Raw genomic sequence first — 23,223 nt, 5'->3', positions numbered from 1 at the left:
TATATAAATAATGATGATTTTCACTTGTAATATAACAACTTTTTATCGTTTATAGTATATTAACAAATTGTAACATTTTATTTTATGACTCAATGTAATTTTCATTGAAATAAGTATGTAGCTTTAGATTATATTTTAGTTTTACACATTGGTACTATTTAATTAATAGATTAGAGAAGCATTTGAGAAAAAACTTGAGACTATTAGGAATTGCAGAAATAGATGCAATTATACGCAAATATTGTGACAGTTTTTTATCAAATGTTTTCAACTTAATTTCATTACAAAACGACGATTAAGCAGTTCTGTCTTGAAAAAAGGAAAAGAAAAAATATTTCTCTTGTTTTTCTTTTGCTTGCTACACTTTCTTATATTCTCTCAGTAAAATAGAACAATATCAAAAGTATTGATCAAAAATGAGAATTTTAAGAACTTGTGACAAAACAAAGCAACACTTTGCAATGTGTATGTATTATGTGTAATTATGATATATATGTGATGTAACTTACATATAGTATTATAGAAAGAAAACTTGTTAATATACTTTTATATAATATGAAATAAAGTTATTGCATTTTGAAAACGAAGTGTTTAATTAACGTTATGTCCATCTAATAAATGTAGGATTTCAGCATTCGAGCTGCTACAACAAAACTATGCTATTGATATAACATAGGTAATTTTGATTGAAATCATTCATGTTTATTGCGAATTTTCTAAATACATGAGCAAAACACAAAATTCACGCGCCTCTCGCCTGTAATTAACATCTACATTTTCATTTATTTCCTGCGTACTAATTTAATGTATATTAAGAACTACTGCATCTTGCACCTCTAATAATTTTTTTTCCCTTTGTTGCTTGCCTATTTATTCCCATACAAATTAATGAATTGCGGTTGAATCGCCGTCTCTCATTGCTGATCTCTCGATTTGCTTTTCTTAATTTGCAAAAAATCCGAAGATCACGCAAGTGTCTGTTGCAGATCTCTTACATGCAATTACAAAATAAATGAAGATTATATTACCTCTGCGCATATCATAATGCCACGAGGACAACAGGCTGCGTCTTATAGTCGAGCACAGTATCCGCTCTTTCTACATATCTTTTGAGAATTTTGCGCATTTCTCTCATCGAATAATTAAGTGATTTTTTTCCGCTGCCACGCATACGCTTGTATCATTATTTAAATCGGTATACGCTGAATGCGAAATTACTCTGCTTGGCCTTCTTTAACGGATTTCGGCGCGTCCCTTCAAGTGGTCCCGCCTTCGCGTAGCGATTTTTGTTGCTCCAGAAGTCGCTCTAACGGGGAAGGACCTGGTCCAGACCATAGAGACTGCTGATGCAATCGTGCCTTCATTTGGTCTTGACCGGTCGAATTCGTATTGATCGGCGTAACGGTGCTCCATGTGTTGCTGCTGAACAAGGAATAAGTATTGCCGGTATTCACGGATTGGGACGGCTTCTGGTCGAGCTAGAAAAGATATAGAATAAATTAGAATAGATCAGAATAAATTATTACTTAATTATTTCATGTACAATGTATGATTTACAAATTTTAGTATAAAATGTGATATAATGTAAAATAAATCACTCTCCTCTCTCTTTGTGAATCTTATTAAATAAATCTAATTTTTTTTTAATGAACGCTACATGACTTCAAAAAATCTTGATGAATTTTTATTAATAATAATAATAATAACATATTTTATTTGAAAATATAAAATTAAAAACAATTTTATTTGCATTATATATTAAGAGAATGGAGTAAATAAAAGAAGTTATAAAAATAAAAGAAGAAAGAGAACATGTTTATGTATTAAAAAATGCTTTCTTAGAATATCAGAAAAGAATATAAAAGAATCTAGAATTTAATAAATCGCATTTGTACATTATAATAAATATTTTAGAAAATTTTACTCTTAGACTTTAGTTTGTTGAATTGTAATAACATTGTTTCTTCAAATTCTCTTAATGTGTCACAAATTGTTGCAAATAAAAATTTTATAATTTTAAAGTAAATTAATAACTAAATTTCAGATATGCATTTATAAGAACATTTCTCTTACTTTATCTTTAGGATATATCATGCAAGTCTCATCATATATTTTATGTATGTTGTGTTTTCAGAAAAAAAAAAAGAAAAAAAACAACAACAACAAAAAAAACAGTACTTACTTCAAATCTAGAATCCTCGAAATTATTTCCTGTCATCAGATGTCTGCTGTGTTGTCCGTTTTGTTGTTGTTGCTGATAATTTTTACCAGGCGTCAGTGGCACTCTATTTGCTATACTTCCGAGGGCAGACGAGTCGCTCCATTTCGAAAATGCATTATCGTTAACAGTGGTATCCTTCATATGCATCTGAGCCGCGGTATTACCAGCTGCACCCCACCAGGTGATCGGCGGTTGGGGCGGTCGATTGTCCCTCCACAAGTTAAAATGCTCCGTCGGCTCGTAATTGCAAAACATGTTATAATTATTCGTCACTGGTTGCTGCTGCGATTGTTGATTCTTGTTAACTATCTTAGTCTGATTGGGAAATTGAAAATCCATCGCGTCGGGATTATTTTTATAAAACGACGGCGATGGCTGATTTTGCGACAATGAACCCTGGCCGACGAAAGTTTGATTTTGATTAAAGTGGTTCTGATTGAAATTAAGCTGAAAGTTAGATCCGCTCGTTGGACTTTGCGAATTGACCAGCGTTGTTAAACCCTGAGGTTGCTGAGGATCCTTTTCGTATACGGACAAGGTCGACATCATCGTCGATACATTTGCCATGCTTGAACTGCCGTTCATATTCAATTGATTATGCATGCTATTCGATCTGGAATTGCTTGGTATCATGTTTTGCTGCTGCTGTTGCAATCCGATAGCGTGATTCTGTTCCACCTTTATGTTCGCTTGTAGCCCCATATTATTTGCCGGTAGATTCATATTTTGTGGTAACATGCTCGGTTGAGCAGGCGAACCCAATCGCAAGTTTTGCTGCAACAATTGCGCAGGGCTATGGGACACGTTCTGCGGCATCCTCTGATGTAACGGTCTGCTCTGATTGATCGAATGATGTATCCCGTTGATGCTCTGCGGTATCGTTGAAACCGGTTGTCCATTAGTACTAAGTTGTCCCTGTAGCTGATAATGTGGCGCATTAGGCGTCAGCGGCGGTCGACTCGTCATAAAGTTATTGGCAAACTGGGGATTCTGCGCATTAAACGGTTGATTCGAATAGCAAACCGGTCCCAACGTCGAGGTCTGTTGACCCGTCGTCATACCACTGGTGTGTATTTGTGGAAGCATTTGCTGAGCAACTTGCTGAGCAATTTGCTGAGTTGGTTGTTCCTCGACTACCATCAATTGAGTGGGCATGGGGATGTTCGGCGACAACTTGACGGGTCTCTGCTGACCCTGAACCAACACGGACTGGTTTTGTGAACTGGCGGACGAGACGAGCGGCATTGTTGACAGCCGATTCGAAGCGCTAACAAGAGTGTTGTTTATATTGGAAACCTCATTAGCTTTAGGCATTTCTAGAATCGGTGTCGGCTTACTCGCCATCGAAGTACTGATAGTCGGTGGAACAATCGTTGCTTTCGCTTTCTTATCATTTTCTTCTTCGACAATCACGGGTGACACATTCTTGAATGTCACCTGCTTTTGCTCAGTCTCCGCGCGACGCATAATCGCTTGCATTGCTATATTTTGTCGCGGTTTTCTTGCGCACGAAAGAGAAGAACACGCCTCAGCGCTACTCGTTTCCATGACGTTCGATATAGAGTCTCGATTTCGTTCTAAAGAACCCTGGGGCTTAAGGATACCCTGAAAAATTTTCTTATCTGCAGAAATCTCGATATCAGTTTCCACAGAACTTTTGCTGCTACTAGCTGCCTCAGATAGTACCGGGCTCATCGAAGTGTTCAATTGTTTCAATTCTTTGTTCAGGCTAAGTTCCTCGAGTTCTTTCATCAATTCGTTGCTGGGTCCAACGCCATTGCTCGTGGACGTGAATCTGCTATCGCCCGTTTTCTCCTCCGTCGTAATCGAAATTGGCGCAGACCCATTGATTCGATTCTGAGCGAGACAACGGCCCAGATGCAGAATACGTACGGCCCGCAATTTGTTTAATGTTATGATGTCGCCTTCTAGCGCAGTATTCGTAAATCTGAGATTCTCGAAACTCTTTTCCAATGGTAAGAAACCCTGAAGGTCGCGATCTTCTGGCAGTGGCACTACAGCATCTGTTTTATGATTAAATTTATTAAATTTTATTAAATTTGTCTTATTTTCTATCTTAGAGAGAAAGAGAGAAAGAAGAGAAGAATTTTTTGCAATATTAATATATATTTTTTTGTATATTCAAAAACAAGGCATATTCTCGTTCAAAAATGTTAATTTATATAAATATATAAAAAAAAATACTTATAAATATTATTTCCGATAGTAAACTTTATTTTTAAAAACTCATCACTTATATTAAAAATAATTTTAGCAAAAACTGTCTGAATCTTAAATGCAATGCAAGTACTTACATTCGTCGTGCTTAAAATCCACTACACAATTCTGCAGAGCATTCAAAAGCACACAGAGGCTGGGCCATATCTGTAATCTCGACGTAAAAGCAACTTCCTCCAAAACCATGGGTTTTATGTTGATCCAATCAAGGCACAGTTTTACTGTAAAGAAAAAATAGTTCTGTTTTATTTTATAATCATAAAAGAAAATTGCAACACACACAGTCACACTAGAGATATACTTACTAGAAGGCAATGCAAAGTACTCGATGATAGAGTTCTTTATCGTATAAACGGGTAACAGTAAAGCAGACAGAGTGCCTGCGATTAGGTCCAATATACAGTCACGGGCCAGTTTTTCATCATTGGTCAATTGCTCGTTCTTGAGCAATTCTGTGCTATCGGTGCCAACTCCAGTCGCGTGTTGCAAAGCATATAGATTGATTACCAACATCTGTATCAGCATCCATGGACTGAAACTCTCGGTGGCGACTAACGCCGTTAACGTTTCTGTCAATTGTTTACTGTATAAACATGCAAGCTTCAAATCGCCAAAATTGTGAATTATTCCATGCAGTTTTAGAAAGACAGCAATATACTCCTGAGAGTTCAATTTGGTCTTGCCGTCGATATTGAAAGATTTGTCGTTCAAGGCGGAGGACAGAGTCGTGGCAAGATTGGCCATGGCGACGGGAAAGGGATGCTTAACAGCTACCGAACGTGTATAATGAAACACTGTTCCCAATTTGTCACCGCGGGATGCTTCTAGCAATGCCAATTGATTGTAAGGTTGTCCGCTGGATGGTGACAACGAAACGGCATGTCTATAAAACATTTCAGCTTGCTTGCTTTCATTTCTATATCGTGCAATGTCACCCAGATGTACAAGGCAATATTGGCAAGCATAAAAACAAGATGATTTGTGAGGTGGAGATAATTTTTCAACAGCCTTCCACGGGGATGTACACCCATATACGTAACCCTTCCTGTAAGAATTTAAATGCAATCTCAATAATAATAAATTTATATAAAGTTTTGCGCACAAAATATATAATTATGATAATAATTATATATTATATATATTTATTATATATATATATATATATATATATAGTATATTTATTATTGATATTTAAATTATATATATTTATGGTAAAATTAAAATATATATAATTATACTTTTGTGTCACAGATGTACCTTCTAAATGGTAGATCCAAATCAAACACAGTGCAAATTTCCTGCAACAGGGTCAAATAAAAGCCGCTAGCTGCTTCTAAGCACCAACTGAGCAATGCTTGCGATTCGCCGCGCTTGGGATTCTTCCTGTCCTTGGCTTGCGACTGCAGAGTCGCTATATAGTTCTTAAATCCAAGATTCCACAGCTCTTGCTCGACTTTCCTGTCGAGGGCATATTCCAAATCCAGTATGAGGACCTGTTGGTATATTTTCTGCAACTGCTGCTGACATACCCAGGCGTCATTGTCGTTCAACAAATCCTTGCAGCGTTGGACTTTATCTTTCAGTGGTTCCGCTTTCCTGTCAAATCACACATGTTTCGCGTGTCGATGGAACGTAAACTGGAAGACGTCTCGTATATTGACTGTAATCGAATACTTACTTCAGAGCCTGAACGGCTGCCTTTAGGCCCATATTCTGTCTTCCCAGAGCAGTCAAATGCGACGTCCCTCACCTGCACACAGGTTTATTCATAATTGTTAATATCCTTCTGCTCGAAGGGAAAGCAGAATTCAACTTCGTCAGGAGAAATCAATTCTTTGAATAATCGAAAACTCTGAGATAACTTGAATTCTTTCCTTATAACCTCTAATCGGTGATCACTTCTACTACGATCGTCATCGCGGGACAATGTTTAGGAAAGAGATAAGAAGCAACAGCGCAACAAACGTACGTTTCATCATCGTCGATCTGTCAAGCGACAACTGCAACCGCACAACTCGATCAAAACAGATCACGACTCGCGTTCCAGCAGAAAGTTGATTAAATGGACGCTATTTTTTTTTCTTTGCAGCGTACCAAAAGTACAAATAAGTACGACTCGTGCAAAGTACAAGAGCCTACCCTCACCCAACCTCAACCTAACCTAACCCGGAGATTCAAATTCCCTAATTGCGTGTGTCTTCTGCTGGATCTCGCAATCGAATGTGCAATCGTTCACGAAAGAACTCGACGATTCATCATAACTAGCATAATTTGTCACAAAAATTTAAGTTATGCGCGATGTGTGCGTATTTTTTTTTTCTTATGCTACAGACACGTGTAAATGTATGTTTTGCGAAAAAACGCAGTTTTGGCGGCAAAACCCGAGATCTAATAAATATCTAATAAATATATTCTAATGAAGGATATCGAATAACTTACGCGCATCTCTGCACAGCCATTGACAGCGCACAGCTGACAGCCTGTCAACGCCTCCGACGTTGACAGATGGAAGCTCTACGTTTGGAGAAAAAAAACTCGCGTCGCGCTCGTCGCGGATTATTTTTTTTTAATTATATATAATGAAAGAAAGAAAAACGGATAGATAAAAACTTTTTTTTTACGAACGAGGCTTTTAAATTACAGAGTTTTGTTTTTAACTAATTTTATATAATGCATTTTTTATTTCGAATATCGCGTCCACACACGAGATTGTAAATTAATTTTCGAAAATGTTGAATATTTCTGTGAGACCGCGCTTAGGCGAGTTTCTGAAGCATCTCCAATATCTGTGGCGATACGAAAAGGTAATAATTTTTGATAAGATTCTGTGCACAAAGTATCTAAAAATCTTATGCAGTCGCGAAACTTTTTATGCTTAACCTTCTTTTGCAAAAAAACACTTTTATTTAAGAATTGAAATTAAGATTCTTTGATAAAATAAAAATGATTTTGAAATTACAAGTTTTATTTAAAAAAAAAAAAGAATAAAAATTTATGATTATTTGATCAAGGATTCTGTAAACTAATCCTATTTCATGTTACCAGTACAACACAACGATTGATGCAGCCAAGACTAGACAAGAGAACATAGAAGCCAGACAGAAAGAAATCATGGCACGTGGACTTCCTAAGCGAAAGCGGATAAAGGGCGTTAAACAAATTTTGCTGGTTGCCTCTGGTAAAGGTGGTGTTGGGAAATCTACAACCGCAGTAAATTTAGCGACAGCCTTAAAACTTAATGAACCCAAAAAGTCGATTGGATTATTAGATGCCGACGTTTTTGGACCGTCTATACCACTGATGATGAATATATATGAATCGCCGATAATAAATCAAAAGAATCTCATGGAACCTCTTGTAAATTATGGCGTGAAATGGTGATTAATTGTGAAACATATCAAACGATCAGATAAACGGGTATGTGCTTTATAATTTTATATTTTATATGCAGTATGTCAATGGGATTTTTAATTGATGAGAAATCACCAGTAGTTTGGAGAGGTCTCATGGTAATGAGCGCATTGGACAAGCTGGTGAATCAAGTGGCATGGGGATCGCTTGACTATCTTGTAATTGATACTCCTCCTGGAACGGGAGACACACATCTTTCTTTGATTCAAAACTTCTTTATTACTGGCGCATTGCTAGTAACGACACCACAGAAGGTCGCACTAGAAGTGACTAGGAGAGGTGCAAATATGTTCAAGAAGTTGGACATACCTGTAGCTGGTATCGTGGAGAACATGAGCACTGTTATGTGTCCAAAATGCATGACTGAGATTCCTCTCTTTGGCAATGCCACATTATCATTAGCCAAAGAACTTGGTAATATATCACTATTGTTATGATAATTTTTATTTTTATTTTATATAGTTATATAGTAATATATACATTATTAAATTACAATTTATATTAAAAATATATTTTTTCTCTCTTTGTATTATTTTTCTTTCTCTTTATATTATAATATTATAATATATATGTGTGCATATCTGTGGATGATATAATATGAATCATGTATGCCAACAGGTGTAGATATCTTACAAAGGATACCAATGCACGAGAGTATCGCCGAAAGTTCAGATAATGGTAAACCAATTGTTTTAGCAGCTCCAAAGACTAGACAAGCAGAGGCTTATAGAGAATTGGCAGAACATGTTGTTGCATTTTTGAATAAGCAAGAAATACATGAAGAATGAATTTGTACTCAAGTAATATATATTCATTTTTTATTCTCTTACAAATCTAGATATAATAAAAGCTCATAAAGGTTTAATAAAAAGCTATAAAGATTTTTCAGAATATGATTCAACAAAATGTTGAAATTATTTCTTTTTACTCTTTTATTCTCTAAGGCCAAATATGATATAATATTTACTTAAAATGAGATAAATTTCTTAAAATTTTGTAATTGTTCGTCGTTTTAATAACAATTTAAGCATTTCAGTTCGAATTTAGATTTAAAAGGGATCAACTGAAAGCTAAAGATATCAAATAGATTTATATTAAATATAAAAGAAAATCAATGAAGTATATATAATATTGGTTAATAAGTATATATGTATGTGTGTGTATCTAGTTAATCTAAAAATATATAATTGTATCTGACAATAATATAAAAAATTATATTTAGTATTTTCCATAACTACAAATTATTTTTTCGTAACAATTTATATCTAAAACTTTTTATGATATTTAATAATATTAATAATGATTTTCTTACTTGATTTTTTCTCTTATATATATATATATATATATATATATATATATATATATATATATATATATATATGCAATTTTGAAAGAAATTGGAAATAAATCTAGAAAACACACCTGTATCCGACAATAATAATACAAGATATAGCTAATAAATATTCCTCATAATAATAACAGCAAATAATTTTTTAACGCAGCTATATAATTTTGTAACAACAATTTCCGAACATAATAATGTTGATAACGATTTTTCTTCAAACTTATCCATCCCCGTTGTAAGGGGGAAAGCACTTTGAGCTGGACCAATAGAAATCGACTGTCGCCATGTTGCGAACGGGACTTGTGCTCTGCCTCTAGACTAGACCGAGCGTCTCTCTCGTTAGTGTCGGTACTTACATACTCCGTTGTGTTTTGTCGATTTTGGCGGGCCGAATCTTTCTAACGGCACCTCGTGCCTCGATTGTATCTCCTGTCTCTACGAATTTCGGAGGGATAAATGATGACGGACAAGGACGGCGGTAAGGAACCACGTGTTTCTCGCGACCGTTTATCCGCGCGATAAATAACAAATTATAAAATGCGATCGGCAATTTTCGCAAAAGGACGCCCCGATATAAACTGCCACGCTGCTCGAGAATAGAGTGCAAATCTTGCCGCTCATCATGTTTATAAATATGCAGGCAATTCGAGATACAACGGTTATAAATAAGATTATGCCAGTGATTTCGGAAAGTGTTCTCGTCTCGCGATGGTATTTCTAAATAATTTGATTTTTCCGACCGTAACATGCCGGTTAAACGCGCCATGTCCTTATAAGTATTTAAGTGGAATTATTGCATTGCTCTCTGCTTGAAATTAAAAACGAATTTCGCTCACAGGATGCGAAATATCCCTTTAACTTTGTGTGGGATGTTTGTAATTAAAATATATTGGAGCATTATTTTATAAATTGTATTATATGTTAATATTAGATATTGCTTTTAATTTTTTTCAAAGCGTGCACAGAATGCATATTTATATATTATTAATTATGTGTACAATTATAATAAAAAATTTTTATTATATATATATGCATAAACTGGTAACTTGAATGATTTAAGCAAAATTGTTATGTTGCGGCATTGTTATTTGAAACTAAATACAAATTTTATTCACAATTGAAAATATTCCTTTAACTTTGTATATTAGAATATTTATAATTATATTGAAATACTTGTAATATATTGTAATATATTAGTCATGTATAATCATTATTAATCATGTATAAATATTAGATATATTATTTTTAAATTTAAAAATTGATTATACATTTATATTATTAATTATATATACAATTATAATAATATAAATTTTATATATATATGTACAAATACTGGTATTGGACAATTTATTTTGCGTAATAATTATGTTAGAATTGCGTTTAAAAAAATATCTTTTATATTGTATCATTTATTTTTTACAGTGTAAGATTTTTATGAGAATTATAATGTTTAGTTCGTATTATCATTACAGAGGGTTTTGACGATGCAGTAGAAGAACGTATTATTAATGAGGAATACAAAATATGGAAGAAAAACACACCATTCCTATACGATCTTGTGATGACACATGCTCTGGAATGGCCTTCTTTGACGGCTCAATGGCTACCAGATGTTACTCGACCTGAAGGAAAGGATTATTCGGTTCATAGATTAATTCTCGGCACTCATACTTCGGATGAACAGAATCACTTGCTCATTGCTAGTGTCCAACTACCGAATGAAGATGCGCAATTCGATGCTTCTCATTATGACAATGAGAAGGGCGAGTTTGGTGGATTTGGTTCTGTGAGCGGGAAAATCGAAATTGAAATAAAGATTAATCATGAGGGTGAAGTCAACAGAGCGCGATACATGCCGCAAAATCCATGTGTAATTGCAACAAAGACTCCCTCAAGCGATGTACTTGTATTCGATTACACCAAACATCCAAGTAAACCAGATCCTAATGGAGAATGCCATCCAGATTTAAGGTATTTGCACAATTTGTCAAACAGATATGTATATAAATATGGACAAAGCGTATCAATATATTTTTATTATTAATGTGTCTATTATCATACCTGTAACTATATAGATTGCGAGGGCATCAAAAGGAAGGCTATGGTCTCTCATGGAATCCAAACCTCAATGGATATTTACTCAGTGCATCTGATGATCATACTATTTGTCTGTGGGACATTAATGCCACACCAAAGGAGAATCGCGTTATCGATGCGAAAACTATCTTCACAGGACACACAGCAGTGGTCGAGGACGTAGCTTGGCATTTATTACATGAATCATTATTTGGTTCAGTTGCTGATGATCAGAAGCTCATGATTTGGGATACTAGGTGATTCTTTCTCTGTACATTATAATATATAATTGTAATCGTTATTTTATAAGAAAGTTTAAGTTTGAAAGAAGAATATTTAAAACTTTTTAATTAAAAATAATTTGAGGAAATTTTATATATACATATATATATATATATATATATATATACATATATATATATATATATATATATATATAACATTAATGTCACTAACATTACAATCATTTAATAGCATATATTATATAGTTAAATTTTAATGTATACAGATGCAACAACACTAGTAAACCAAGCCACACTGTTGATGCTCATACCGCTGAGGTGAATTGTCTTAGTTTCAATCCATATTCTGAATTTATATTAGCCACTGGTAGTGCAGACAAAACTGTAGCATTGTGGGACTTGCGGAATTTAAAATTGAAATTACATTCGTTTGAATCACACAAAGATGAGATCTTTCAAGTTCAATGGTCGCCACATAACGAGACAATATTGGCAAGTAGTGGCACAGACAGACGATTACATGTTTGGGATCTTAGTAAAATCGGTGAAGAACAATCCAGTGAGGATGCTGAAGATGGACCGCCTGAACTTCTGGTAATAGGAATTTAATTGACGAATAAAAGAATTAATAATTAAAAAAGAGAATCTTTTAATTAAAAAATTTATAAATATTTATAAATATACAAATATATATATATATATATATATATATATATATATATATATATAATTATATTTGTATAATTATAAAATATATAAATATTATTTTTCTTTATTTTTCTAATTTATTCGATTCTTTTTTTGGAATTTTCAATTAAGAATTTAAAAAGAATTAAACTTTTTTTTTATAGTTCATACATGGAGGTCATACTGCAAAGATTAGTGATTTTTCATGGAATCCAAATGAACCATGGGTTATATGCTCGGTATCGGAGGATAACATAATGCAAGTATGGCAAATGGCAGAAAATATTTACAACGACGAAGAACCTGAAACACCGGGCAGCGAAATCGAAACTGGTGGTTCATAACGTGGAATGTAATTTACGTTGTTTCGAACCATTCTTGTCGATTGAGGATTATAAGCGCAGCTACAATTGCGCGTCATGTTGTTAAATCTTTTGGTCTAACAACTGATCCTGATGATACAACACAGATTTCTTTCCATTGAGAAATAATAATCCTCGCTTATAATTGATATGTAAACTACTTGAAAAATGTTGTAATTAAGAAAGAAAAATATCACCGTATTTTCGAAAGATTCGTGAATGCATTTTGAATAGATAGCATAATAAATTATTGACATTTTATCGCATTTGATTAAACGAATTTATATTTCCTCGAATGACAATTACGAATAGCGAGTATTATTGTTTCGCAGTGACGACTTGGCTATGTTATAAATAATAAAATAAACTAGCTAAAAACAACTGTTAGTTACATCCATTGCGAATCATCTTTTTGTATGAAGGCACTATTTCTTTGTCACAGAGGAAGAAGCTCAAATAAGATTAAGACATGCCAAGTACTTTTTCTACTTCGTTTTAAGCGTGAATAATAAAGAAATAACCCAAACTTGAATGATCAACTTAGTTCAACTTGCGCTTTTCCTAATTTCCTTTATTATCATTTCCTTACGATTTTTTTCCACTATAATCCTCTTACAATAATTTAAAATTATAAATGTAACAGAAAAAAAGGAAATGGCAACATATTGCAATAGATAGGGAATTGTTAACTCCTAGAATTATTGCAACAATCGAAAAAAATAATTATTTTTAATAACTTACAATTTTTTTATTTGAACCGAAGAAACACGAAGAAAGCACGTAAATCAAATTTACATCATCAAACTCTGTATAAATCTCTTTAAATAAGCACTTTAATAAAATTAGCGATTATATATAATATATAATCAGTTCCTTGACGCTTTGCAAGTATATATAATAGGAAGTGCATTCTTATTCGAGATAAAATATACATATACATATATGTGTGTAGACTTTGTTCCCATATTATAAAGCTGTTTGTGAAAGCTCGTTGTATATCTGCGTGAGTAAGGAATCGTCGTATTCAAAGCTGTTCAGTGATATAGCGTCCTCATTGTCGATATTTATAATTCTGAAAAAAAAAGAATAGAACGGTCACATTAAATGTTTCTTCAATCCTTTATTTATTAATCAGCGCAATTAATGATTGGTTTATTACCAAAATCTGCGCGTTAAATGGACATCGCTTATAGAGCGTGTCTTATGCCAGCTGCGCATTCAAAATAAATTATTTGCAACATCAATGATTATTTATAAATTGTATAATTCATATAAATATACACTTACATAAGTAGAGTTTTATATATTTAATAATTATTTTAATATTATTAATTTAATATGTTATATATATATATATATACATATCAAAATTGTAAACTTACCCTTTTCCAGCGTCTTGCCTTTTAATATCATCGAGCAGGCTCATTATGGAGGGCGTCAGGGTCGGACGAAATACCTAGAAGTTAATTAGTTAGTTATTGATTTCGGCAAATTTAAAATCAAAGAAAAAAAACGTTTGATACTCACAGTTACGGCCGCGCATCGCATTTCACGGAGATCAATATTCCTGAAAAGATCGTGGATCAACAATTCCTCTATGCTAGTAAAATGATGCTCCGATTCCGTGAATATCAATTCGAGAAATCTCAGAACCTGAAATTGAAATATATAGGAAGATGCTTGTTATGCGAATCAATTATTATCTAGTTATTATTGTTATCAATTCATATACCTGCGGATACATTTGGATGTCTGATAATTGGACGGCAGATGGTCTAAAGGTACATAATTCATAACCGGCACACATCTCGAATAGCATATGCCCTGATAATATAAAAAAAAGATAAGTTATATCGTTAAATTATTTCTAACAGTATATTAATTGCTCTCCGAAAATAATAAAATCTTTTATATAATTTATTTTATTAATGATGACGGATAATTTCTTCTTTTCGCAAAAAAGAAATATTATAAATTCATTTTATTAAATGTATAAATTAGATACTATAATAAAATTAAATGCTACATTTTATTAAAGAGATATAATATTAAGTTTTATTAAAAATATTAAAATATTTATATTAAAATATTTGGTGCCTATTGAAATGTAATATTAAAAAGAATAAGTAACGTTATATCTTATAACATTTTTACATTAAAAATACAAAAATGAAAGCAAATTAAAAAAAGAATATATATATATATATATATATATATATATATATATATATATATATAATTATAATCTATTTTATCAAAAATATATTTAGGAAATGATTGAAAATTATATTAAATTTTTTTGCAAAATAAGGTAGAGAAACCTTTTTAATAAAAAATAATAACATAAAACATTATATATCAAAATATTTCATTCTAGATTAAGAAATACGATAACAAAGCAAATTAAAAAAATTAAATTATTATATATTACATACAAAATCTATTCTTTTATAAAAAAATATAATATTTAAGAAATTATTTGAAATTTTTTGTAAAATAATAGTCTTTTATATAGCAATACATAAAAATCTTTTTAATTAAAAATTTTTATGTATTGCTATATATGTACCGAAACATATAATGTCAATCGAGGTGGAATGCGTCAATCGGGACGTTACGATGGGATGTATTCGACTGGTAAAACCTAGGAGATTATTCTCCAGACCGGCCAGTCTTGCAACGCCGTTCTGAATTACCACATTGCCCGAATGGAGATGAGTCACTGTGGGAAATCCTCGTTCCTTCAGGAACACGAGCGCTTCCAAAATCTGTCGTCCCATCCGTTGCACCTGCGGTAATGTGAGTCCTTTGCCCCGCGCGGCATATTTATGAATCCACTCTTCATTCCAACAATTTCGTTCGATCTGTCAAACAATATATATTTTCAGGATGTAGTTCCCTGGAGATCGAAATTCCTCTGTGTTCTCAATAATTGAAAATAAAAAAACGCATTCCTCGTGAATCAATCTCTATATAAACGTGTAAATAAAATAATGAAAATAGATTTCAGTCTTCAGTATTATTTTAAGTGAACTTTAAATACTTTTAATTAACATATCTCTTTAAGAGAGAAAATGAATTTAAAATTGGATCAAAACATCTAAAAATAAAGTTTGTACGCGTAGTTTTGCATCATCCTATAAAATGTAAATATGTTTTTATCCTAAAAACGAGATACTCACGCCATATATTAGATCTTTGAGACTACCCTGGTTGATAGGTTGCACCAAAACAATGTATGTTTGGTCCTCGTATTCGAGAAAATCGACATGAAAAACAGGACAAATGTAAGGATGTTGTAAAGCCAAAAACAAGTTGTTCAAAATATCCTTAGTTGAGGGACAGACGGACAAGGGGCAGTTCCGGTTCAATGGCACCAAAGTTAACAATCTGTCTGTCTTCAGCGACGTGTCCCTCACCATGAACCAATATTTGTCCACTCTTGATCCTGAAGAATATCTTAACAATTCTATCGACATTTCTTTACAAATTTTTTTAAAAACATTTTACTCGGTCATTGAAATAGAAATAATAATATTTTTATACTCGGAAACTTGACATTTCTATTGCTAATATTTATGCTATTAATCATTGCTATTGAATTACATTTTTATTTTTTAATTTTCTAAACTTCCTTATATCACTTATTCCTGTTTTATTATTTCTTTTTCTTTCTATTCGGTTGCCACTTAAAAAAAATGATCGATAAAGGCTCACCGATATTATTGAGCTGCTTAACAAGAACAAAACGCGGTGTTTTATCGATGTAATCCTGACAGATAGATAAAGCGCGATCGCGCGATTTCTTCTCCATTTCGATATACTCGATTCCGTTCTCGTTGATGGATTTCGACCCATTGTTTAGCGCCGTGTAACGTCCATTCCTGTTGAGTATATGTAAAATTTTATTTAACCATTCTTTTCTGTTTACCGTTATTTTATATTTATATTTTATATTTTATTTTTATATTTTTTTATTTCCTCAAGAAGCGAAGCATCGCGAAATTATTTTAATTGTATTAGGTAATTGATTATTTAATTGTATCAGGTAATAAATTATCCTATATATTCTAATTTATTTAAATAATTTATTTATTATTTAAAATAATCTCAGACACAGAATCTCTTAAGTTTCAAGTGTTAGATTGGTAAATATATTGAACAAAACTCTCTCTCTCTCTCTGAACTTTCGTTAGATAAGCATTTCTTACTTGCATAAAATTTTCATTTTTGCATCACTAAAAATTACAATAAAGAATATTTACTCTATATCTATCAATATTTTGTTAAGACATTGAATATAAACACAGAAACACATGTATTTATAATATATTTTAAACATATAATTTATTTGGTCGACAGTAAAAGAGAGAATTTAAAAATAATTCTAAAAGATTGATAAAAGTTCCATGAAAATTTCTTGATTTTTTCTAGATACAAAAAATCCCTGAAAATTTCAGAAAGATTTTTCAGAAAGTGATACACACTACCGTAAAAGAGTATCTTAAAAAGATAGTAAAAGTAACATATTTATACATTTCTATACTTGTTTCCTTTTTTCCAAATTTTCCAAGATTTCAATATTATTTTTTATGCCGTGTATGCATAATCATATAAAAAAAACTAAACTTTCTACCTGTCGTCGAAAGGTGTTTCACAGTTTCGCGCTTGCCTGACAAACAATTCTTGTGCATTATCATGCGACCTCCGGCCGCAACAAAAGCGGATTAGATTCGCGAACCACGGATTACGATGCGTTCCACTATCGCGCCATGTTGCTCTATGACTGCAAGGGGTTTCATCCAATAAAAAAAAAAAAGAATTGTCAGTGACCGTATAAGTCAATCTTTATACAACGCACAAAGGTACGATAATTTAATTAAAAAGACTACAGAACTCTTGAACTGTTGTTGAGCTATTGCTACTGTTCTAAATTATTAGAAAATAAAAACAAGAGGAAAAGAGATGTATGCGAATTTGTTTGGAAATTATGAAGGACCAAAAGGGATTTCTTTTGAAGAGAAGATTCCGAAACGTTCTGTGTGCACTTTCAGATTTATTTTACCTGCGCACAGCAACTCGGAAATTTCCGTCTATCCGATGATGATTGTCGGTCGTAAGTTGTCGATGATCATCTTGATGGGCACAGCTCATCATTGTAGCATTATCAGACATTTGCACGAGAAACGATGTATAATTATGCGCGATAAAGATTCGCAATAAAGATCCACGAGAGAGGAAAATTCACGCTTGTATATCGAGAACAACCAAATGTTAGAAGTGATTTCAATGGACCCGTCTACAGTTTACAAACAGAACGAATGTTTGAAGATGCGTGTAAATGTAGCTGATTTATCATGACGTCATAGCAAGCAGTATCACAGATAGTATCAAAGAATATTATTAGAGCAAGTGGGAGAAGGGATTATCAATTTAAAGCGATGTGATTGTCAATCAAGCAAATGCTTGTTGATTACTCGTTGAAGCAACAAGTAATAATTGATTCGAAATGAGAGAGAGAGAGAGAGAGAGGGGAGGAGGTAAGGGAAAGAAGCAGGGAAAGAGGGAGGAATAGTATATATTATTGCTATATATGAATAACATATATAAAAGGGATGATCTTTTAATTGAGGGATTATTGCATATCTTGTTTTCACAGAGACAGATGGCTAAATTGAATATTATATTGCAATTTATATTTCACCTTTGACATATTACATATTCCTCTGCTATAGAAATCTAATCAATATGGAAGGAAATAATTTTAATCGACTTTAACAATAAACATATTATAAATAAATAAATATATTATTTTTATACATATAAATAATTATATTAAAAAATTAATTTTTAAAATGTTCGTTACTCTAAATTAATATATATTAATTTCTAATATATATCTCTCATATGTATATATATTTTCTAGTAACTCTTCAATTTTCTATTATAACTTTATACTTTCCAATTACCTTCACAATTATCTTTATTTCTCTAATTTATTTACTATAATTTTTTTAATTTTATAATCTTTGAATATATCTTTGAATAATTTTTTCTTTTGTATTTTTCACATAATTTTATAATTTTTTTACATATTAAATAAAAATTGAAATTGGCTCGAATAGTGATAATAAAATTAAATCAATAATATACTAAAATTAAATCAAAATTGACAAATTAGAGCCACATTGCGGTAGTTGGAACATAAGAAAGAAACAATATTTTCTTTTTCCTAATTATTCGTTTAATTTGTCAATTTTGATTTAATTTTAATTTTTCTTACATAATTTTATAATTCTGTACTTCTGTTATATATATCATATGAAACTTTATGGATCTTCATCTAACTCATAAATATTGTATGAGAACCGTTATTTTGTCTCTTTTTCTCTCTCTGATTTGACTACTTACTTAATATCACCTTGATCCTTGTATCCTCGCGCCGCCGACACGCGGCTGAAGAGTAGCCGCGCCAGATTGTCAAGCTTGTTCGCCAGCTGATGATGACCTTTGTCATCCTCGCTCTCGTTTTCATCCTCCGTGCTCACGCTGCGACCTCGTCGTAGCGAACCTCGAGCCGAACTCATCGCTCTGGCATTTAATTCAGTGGCGCTTTGCGTTCTGCGATTGACAGCGCGACGACGGCGACGAGTGCTCGAGTGACCGGTACGATGCTGACAGAATCGATCGTGGCCTGTCACCTCCGACTCGCGATTTCGCTGCCCATCGCTGTCGTCCCTCCTGTTTAGGCTCTGATAGAGACTGAGACTGAACATCTCTCTCGAATGATTTCGCGCGAAAAGCTGTTGCTTGGTCCCAGCTTGGTGTCTGCTGTGTTTATAGGGTTGCACTATTAAGTAGTCTTGATATTGTCGAGATTCGAGACAAGATTTTTAATTAATTGTCAAGATAATACCAAGATTAACAATAAGATTGATTTGTAAATTAGATGAAAAAATAATCATATATTGTACGAACTTAAAAAGTTTTATTTAATAAATAAAGATATTTGTGTTAACAAATCTTAAAACAATTAATATAATAAACAAAATAATAAGTAATATAAAATTTTACACAATCATTTAGTTACTCAAAATTTTGCACGCAGTATCGTTTACGTTTCTTTGATTGTGTATATGCATTGTAGCTGTAAAAATCTTTTCAAAAAAATAATGAAAAAAATATATATATGTCTTGAAATTGTGCATTGAATCTTTTCATAAAAATAAAAAAATATATATTGTGTTTTGAAAAACAAATAACAATAATTATAAATAATAATAATTATCATAAAGATTATATCATAAAGATTATGTTAACACACGCGCACACATAATATATAGATATTTTATTTCGTTTCATTTTTTCACAATTTTCTTGCACGCGCGAGATGTAATATAATGTAATATTAATGGGAGGTATATTGAATTTTGCAATTTTGCAAAGTTATTCAAAGTTTTCAAAGATTGACATTTTTCTTAAGGGAAATTTAAAGATATGATTTATTTATGAGTGGGAAATGTGTGCTTCAAGATTTGATTCTTGTCATTTTCATCTACCTATATGCAATTATTTAATTTAACTTTTAATTCTCTAATGGAAAATTTTTGATTATCACAATGATAAAAAATCATTTGAATAAAATTAGAAATTGTATCCTTCACCATTTTATTAAACGCTAAATACTTATTAAAAAGATATTGTATAGATATTAATTATAATTTTTTAAATAAATTGGTTTCCACATTTTAATTTTTTTTAAATAAAATTTTCCACATTTTAATTTCTTTTTAATAAAATTTTTTTGTTAAAATTTATATTAACGCGGAGTATCTTTTTTCTCCAAACGAAATAATTTATTCTTTCAATTAGTTTGTTAAAAAAACATGTTTATATGTATCACTGTAATAATTTAGAGAGAAGATATTTTGACTTTACAATTAATTTGTAAAGGAAAAGAACGATGAACAAAAACAATTTTTAATTGGCTCTTCATTTACTCAAGAGAAAGGCATTTATTTTAATCGCCTTTTACAAATTATTGGATTTTTCTACTGACCTTTCTTAATCTAATTTCACAATCGAAGCAAATTATTGCGAGTCAACGTCGCGAAACATATACTACGTGAATACATTATTAAGCGTGGAATCGTCTCTCTATTAATATCGCTCTCGAAATTCCAGATCGATATGAAACGAATAAATGCGACCGTTCAAAAAATACCTATTATTTGTCTGAGAATATTCTATCTCAAGTTTTGTGAGATTGTGTTAAAATTCTATTTGCATAAAGAGAATAATGGTACAAAGAAAGATCGATGCTCTCACGAATATTACGTGTTCAGATTAGCATTTCTCTTCATGCAAATCTTTATTATACTTCACGTATCCTATGCCATAGCTTATAACATATTTTCTTTTATACGTTGTGTATATAAAATGTTGAGAACGACATAGATTTCAAATGTGTTTCTAACAAAATTGCATCAATATAATAACATCAAAGATTGCTTTTTATCAAATTAATAATCTTATTAAGTCTATCTAAGTAATCAAGGAATATTGATCACTCAAGATAATTCATATTACATGTAATTCACTGTAAATGAGTAAATGTAGTACAAGATATTTTTGTATACTATAATATCTGTCGAATTTTCTCTTCGAAATTCTTTTTTCCGAAATTTAATTAATAGCTTTTAAATAAGAATATAAGTAAAATTAAGAAATAAAAAATTATAAATATAAATAAAAAATTATATGAGAAAACATTAACATATTTTAATGTATTCAATATAAAATTAATTTTATTATTTTTCTGTACATTTTATTTATTAATTCTATCACATGCATATTTAATATCACAATTAAATTATTGTAGCGTCAAATCAATTTTCTCTTTATTATTTTTTATATTCAATATCAACTTAATCGATTTAATTAATTATCAACGCGATTTAATTTGCTATTTATCGTTAGAAATGTGATCACGATTCAATTCGCTACTTATCGTTAGAAACATGATCACAATTTAATTCGCCACTTACCGTTAGAAACGTGAATTGCGCCCTTTGATGTTGAATTTTCTCGTGAAATTATTCGTCAAAATATCACAGAGGATCGATTGGTCCTTAAAATCGTTGGTCGATGAAAATTCCGCGAGCAACACTATCGAAAATGCTTAAAAAAATTACAAAAATACAATTTCTACAATATTATAATATTAAATTATTATTTTTATATATTACAATATTAAATAAATTCAATATATTAAATTAATATTCAATATATTAAATATTAAATCGATTTCTGTATATAATTCTATATTAATCAACCTGATTTACGAAATATTATATGATATTAATATATGAAAGCAATGAAATCCATATGTTAATGCAAATTTATTTATAACATTTTCTATAATAATTATTTACGAGAAAATAAAATGTATTCCTATCGAAATTGTGAACATCTCGTAATGCGATACATATACAGGTCGGTAAGTCATAAATATATTTAAAAAAAACCTTAAGAAAAGAGAAATGTTAACTTTTTAAATAAATGTTTACAAATAAAATAGAAAAAGGAGTATCTTTCATATAAAGGCTCTAAAAGAATTTAATATTTCATTAAATATTTCAAACAGTAATTTAAAAAAGGTCTTCATTTCTAATAAAAATTCTTTTTCTACATGTTTTGTAATCCATCTAACAACAATTCATCTAAGAATCTCATAAAAAAAAATTAAATTTTTCATCGACAATTAAATCAGGTCATCGTACCGAAGGAACTGAAAACGCTTCTGATTTTTCCCGGGGCTTTTAATATTAATATAGTAGCGAAAAATATGTTATTAGAGATTTTTAATAATGACATTTTAAATAGTAATTTTATTCATGAGAAAATAAAATATATTCTATAGATATCTATAAATATATTGAAATATTATGAATAGCGTTACTCGGCAACGAAAGCGTGATATATATGTATACGAGGGTCAAATCGTATGCATATTATAATTTTAAGAAAAAAATCTTATGAGATATGTCAATTTTTTTGAATAAATTTTTACAAATAAAATAGAAAAATAACGAGAAATCTCTGTAAAGAAATCTAAAAAGATTCAAGTATCTCAAACGATAATCTAAGGCGTTTATCATTTTTAATGCAAACTGCATTTTAATGTACAATCTACGTTTATATGTAAAAAAAATTAATTAAATTTTCTCGACAACTAAATCAGATCGTCGTACCGAGGAGATTACAGGCGCGAAGGATCCTCTGATTTTTCCCGGGACAGGTGCAACGTACCCGAAGTTTGAGTTTTCCGTGCTATCGACCCGTGCGCGGGTCGTGGGCAGTGTGTACGGTTTGGCGCGCGTGGACCTCCTCCGCAACGCGTGTTCCGTCGCGGCAGAAGCGCGACTTGAGACGGACGCGTGGGCGGACGGCGACGCCGCCGAGCAGCAGCGAGGCTGGGTGGACACTGACGCGATCCCGGCGACTCGGTGTGGCGGACCCGGGGCGACACAGATTCCGTTCCGCACCGCCCCACTTCTCCACGCTGCGTACCACCCTTGAGCATCGAGGGTGAGGCGAGGTAAACGGCACAAACATGGGGAGGGAAAAACTTGAAATTTT

At 31.8% G+C, this 23,223-nt stretch overlaps 4 protein-coding genes across 14 annotated transcripts; 2 read left to right on the top strand and 2 right to left on the bottom strand.

The window, feature by feature from the left end:
* Positions 1 to 375: 375 nt before the first annotated feature.
* On the bottom strand, positions 376 to 6,947 carry LOC105254938 (protein SMG7). 2 transcript variants are annotated; one of them, XM_011263913.3, is made up of 7 exons: positions 6,899 to 6,947; positions 6,138 to 6,209; positions 5,717 to 6,055; positions 4,765 to 5,504; positions 4,537 to 4,680; positions 2,183 to 4,245; positions 376 to 1,478 (listed from the first exon to the last, which is right to left on the bottom strand). In XM_011263913.3, exons 2-7 carry the CDS (start codon positions 6,167 to 6,169, stop codon positions 1,257 to 1,259), a joined length of 3,540 nt encoding a protein of 1,179 aa, XP_011262215.1. In that variant the 5' UTR covers positions 6,170 to 6,209; positions 6,899 to 6,947; the 3' UTR covers positions 376 to 1,256. The 2 variants fall into 2 exon arrangements, with proteins under 2 accessions (XP_011262215.1, XP_011262214.1); XM_011263912.3 differs by lacking the exon at positions 6,899 to 6,947 and adding an exon at positions 6,429 to 6,621.
* On the top strand, positions 6,940 to 8,674 carry LOC105254937 (iron-sulfur protein NUBPL). The gene is made up of 4 exons (XM_011263911.3): positions 6,940 to 7,263; positions 7,505 to 7,836; positions 7,911 to 8,284; positions 8,489 to 8,674. The coding sequence occupies exons 1-4, from the start codon at positions 7,189 to 7,191 to the stop codon at positions 8,656 to 8,658; spliced, it is 951 nt and encodes a 316-aa protein (XP_011262213.1). The 5' UTR covers positions 6,940 to 7,188; the 3' UTR covers positions 8,659 to 8,674.
* Positions 8,675 to 9,507: 833 nt separating this feature from the next.
* LOC105254942 (probable histone-binding protein Caf1) lies at positions 9,508 to 13,167 on the top strand. The gene is made up of 5 exons (XM_025414350.1): positions 9,508 to 9,693; positions 10,688 to 11,186; positions 11,291 to 11,548; positions 11,800 to 12,127; positions 12,385 to 13,167. The coding sequence occupies exons 1-5, from the start codon at positions 9,672 to 9,674 to the stop codon at positions 12,562 to 12,564; spliced, it is 1,287 nt and encodes a 428-aa protein (XP_025270135.1). The 5' UTR covers positions 9,508 to 9,671; the 3' UTR covers positions 12,565 to 13,167.
* Positions 13,168 to 13,253: 86 nt separating this feature from the next.
* LOC105254939 (slowpoke-binding protein) lies at positions 13,254 to 23,116 on the bottom strand. 10 transcript variants are annotated; one of them, XM_011263920.3, is made up of 11 exons: positions 22,894 to 23,110; positions 21,630 to 21,762; positions 18,994 to 19,413; positions 16,300 to 16,466; positions 15,765 to 16,030; positions 15,152 to 15,446; positions 14,315 to 14,406; positions 14,110 to 14,235; positions 13,965 to 14,038; positions 13,742 to 13,792; positions 13,481 to 13,654 (listed from the first exon to the last, which is right to left on the bottom strand). In XM_011263920.3, coding segments are annotated over exons 3-11 (1,437 nt in total). In that variant the 5' UTR covers positions 19,359 to 19,413; positions 21,630 to 21,762; positions 22,894 to 23,110; the 3' UTR covers positions 13,481 to 13,653. The 10 variants fall into 10 exon arrangements, with proteins under 10 accessions (XP_011262223.1, XP_011262224.1, XP_025270132.1 ...); XM_025414347.1 differs by lacking the exon at positions 13,742 to 13,792 and having other exon boundaries at positions 13,314 to 13,654; positions 18,994 to 19,410; positions 22,836 to 23,116; XM_011263918.3 differs by lacking the exon at positions 13,742 to 13,792 and having other exon boundaries at positions 13,314 to 13,654; positions 18,994 to 19,410; positions 22,894 to 23,116.
* Positions 23,117 to 23,223: the final 107 nt, after the last annotated feature.

This window comes from Camponotus floridanus, unplaced genomic scaffold (assembly GCF_003227725.1).
Source record: "Camponotus floridanus strain SB8 unplaced genomic scaffold, Cflo_v7.5 scaffold8, whole genome shotgun sequence".
Taxonomy (NCBI): Eukaryota; Metazoa; Arthropoda; class Insecta; order Hymenoptera; family Formicidae; genus Camponotus; species Camponotus floridanus.
Note: the sequence above shows the minus strand (reverse complement) of the source record. Positions and strands in the feature narration are given on the sequence as shown.

Bases quoted from the DNA above. Each gene is read 5' to 3' on its own strand.
- LOC105254938 (XM_011263913.3), bottom strand. From the start codon at position 6,169: ATGGGCCTAAAGGCAGCCGTTCAGGCTCTGAA. The intron at 4,246-4,536 runs GTAAGTACTTGC...ATCATAAAACAG, and splicing joins GGATTTTAAGCACGACGAAT to ATGCTGTAGTGCCACTGCCA. The intron at 1,479-2,182 runs GTAAGTACTGTT...TATCTTTTCTAG, and splicing joins TCGAGGATTCTAGATTTGAA to CTCGACCAGAAGCCGTCCCA.
- LOC105254939 (XM_025414347.1), bottom strand. From the start codon at position 19,358: ATGTTCAGTCTCAGTCTCTATCAGAGCCTAAACAGGAGGGACGACAGC. The intron at 15,447-15,764 runs GTGAGTATCTCG...ATTGTTTGACAG, and splicing joins TCAAAGATCTAATATATGGC to ATCGAACGAAATTGTTGGAA. The intron at 13,655-13,964 runs GTAAGTTTACAA...TTTTTTTTTCAG, and splicing joins AGGCAAGACGCTGGAAAAGG to AATTATAAATATCGACAATG.
- LOC105254937 (XM_011263911.3), top strand. From the start codon at position 7,189: ATGTTGAATATTTCTGTGAGACCGCGCTTAGGCGAGTTTCTGAAGCAT. The intron at 7,837-7,910 runs GTGATTAATTGT...TTTTATATGCAG, and splicing joins GTAAATTATGGCGTGAAATG to TATGTCAATGGGATTTTTAA. The intron at 8,285-8,488 runs GTAATATATCAC...GTATGCCAACAG, and splicing joins ATCATTAGCCAAAGAACTTG to GTGTAGATATCTTACAAAGG.
- LOC105254942 (XM_025414350.1), top strand. From the start codon at position 9,672: ATGATGACGGACAAGGACGGCG. The intron at 11,187-11,290 runs GTATTTGCACAA...GTAACTATATAG, and splicing joins GAATGCCATCCAGATTTAAG to ATTGCGAGGGCATCAAAAGG. The intron at 12,128-12,384 runs GTAATAGGAATT...TTTTTTTTATAG, and splicing joins ATGGACCGCCTGAACTTCTG to TTCATACATGGAGGTCATAC.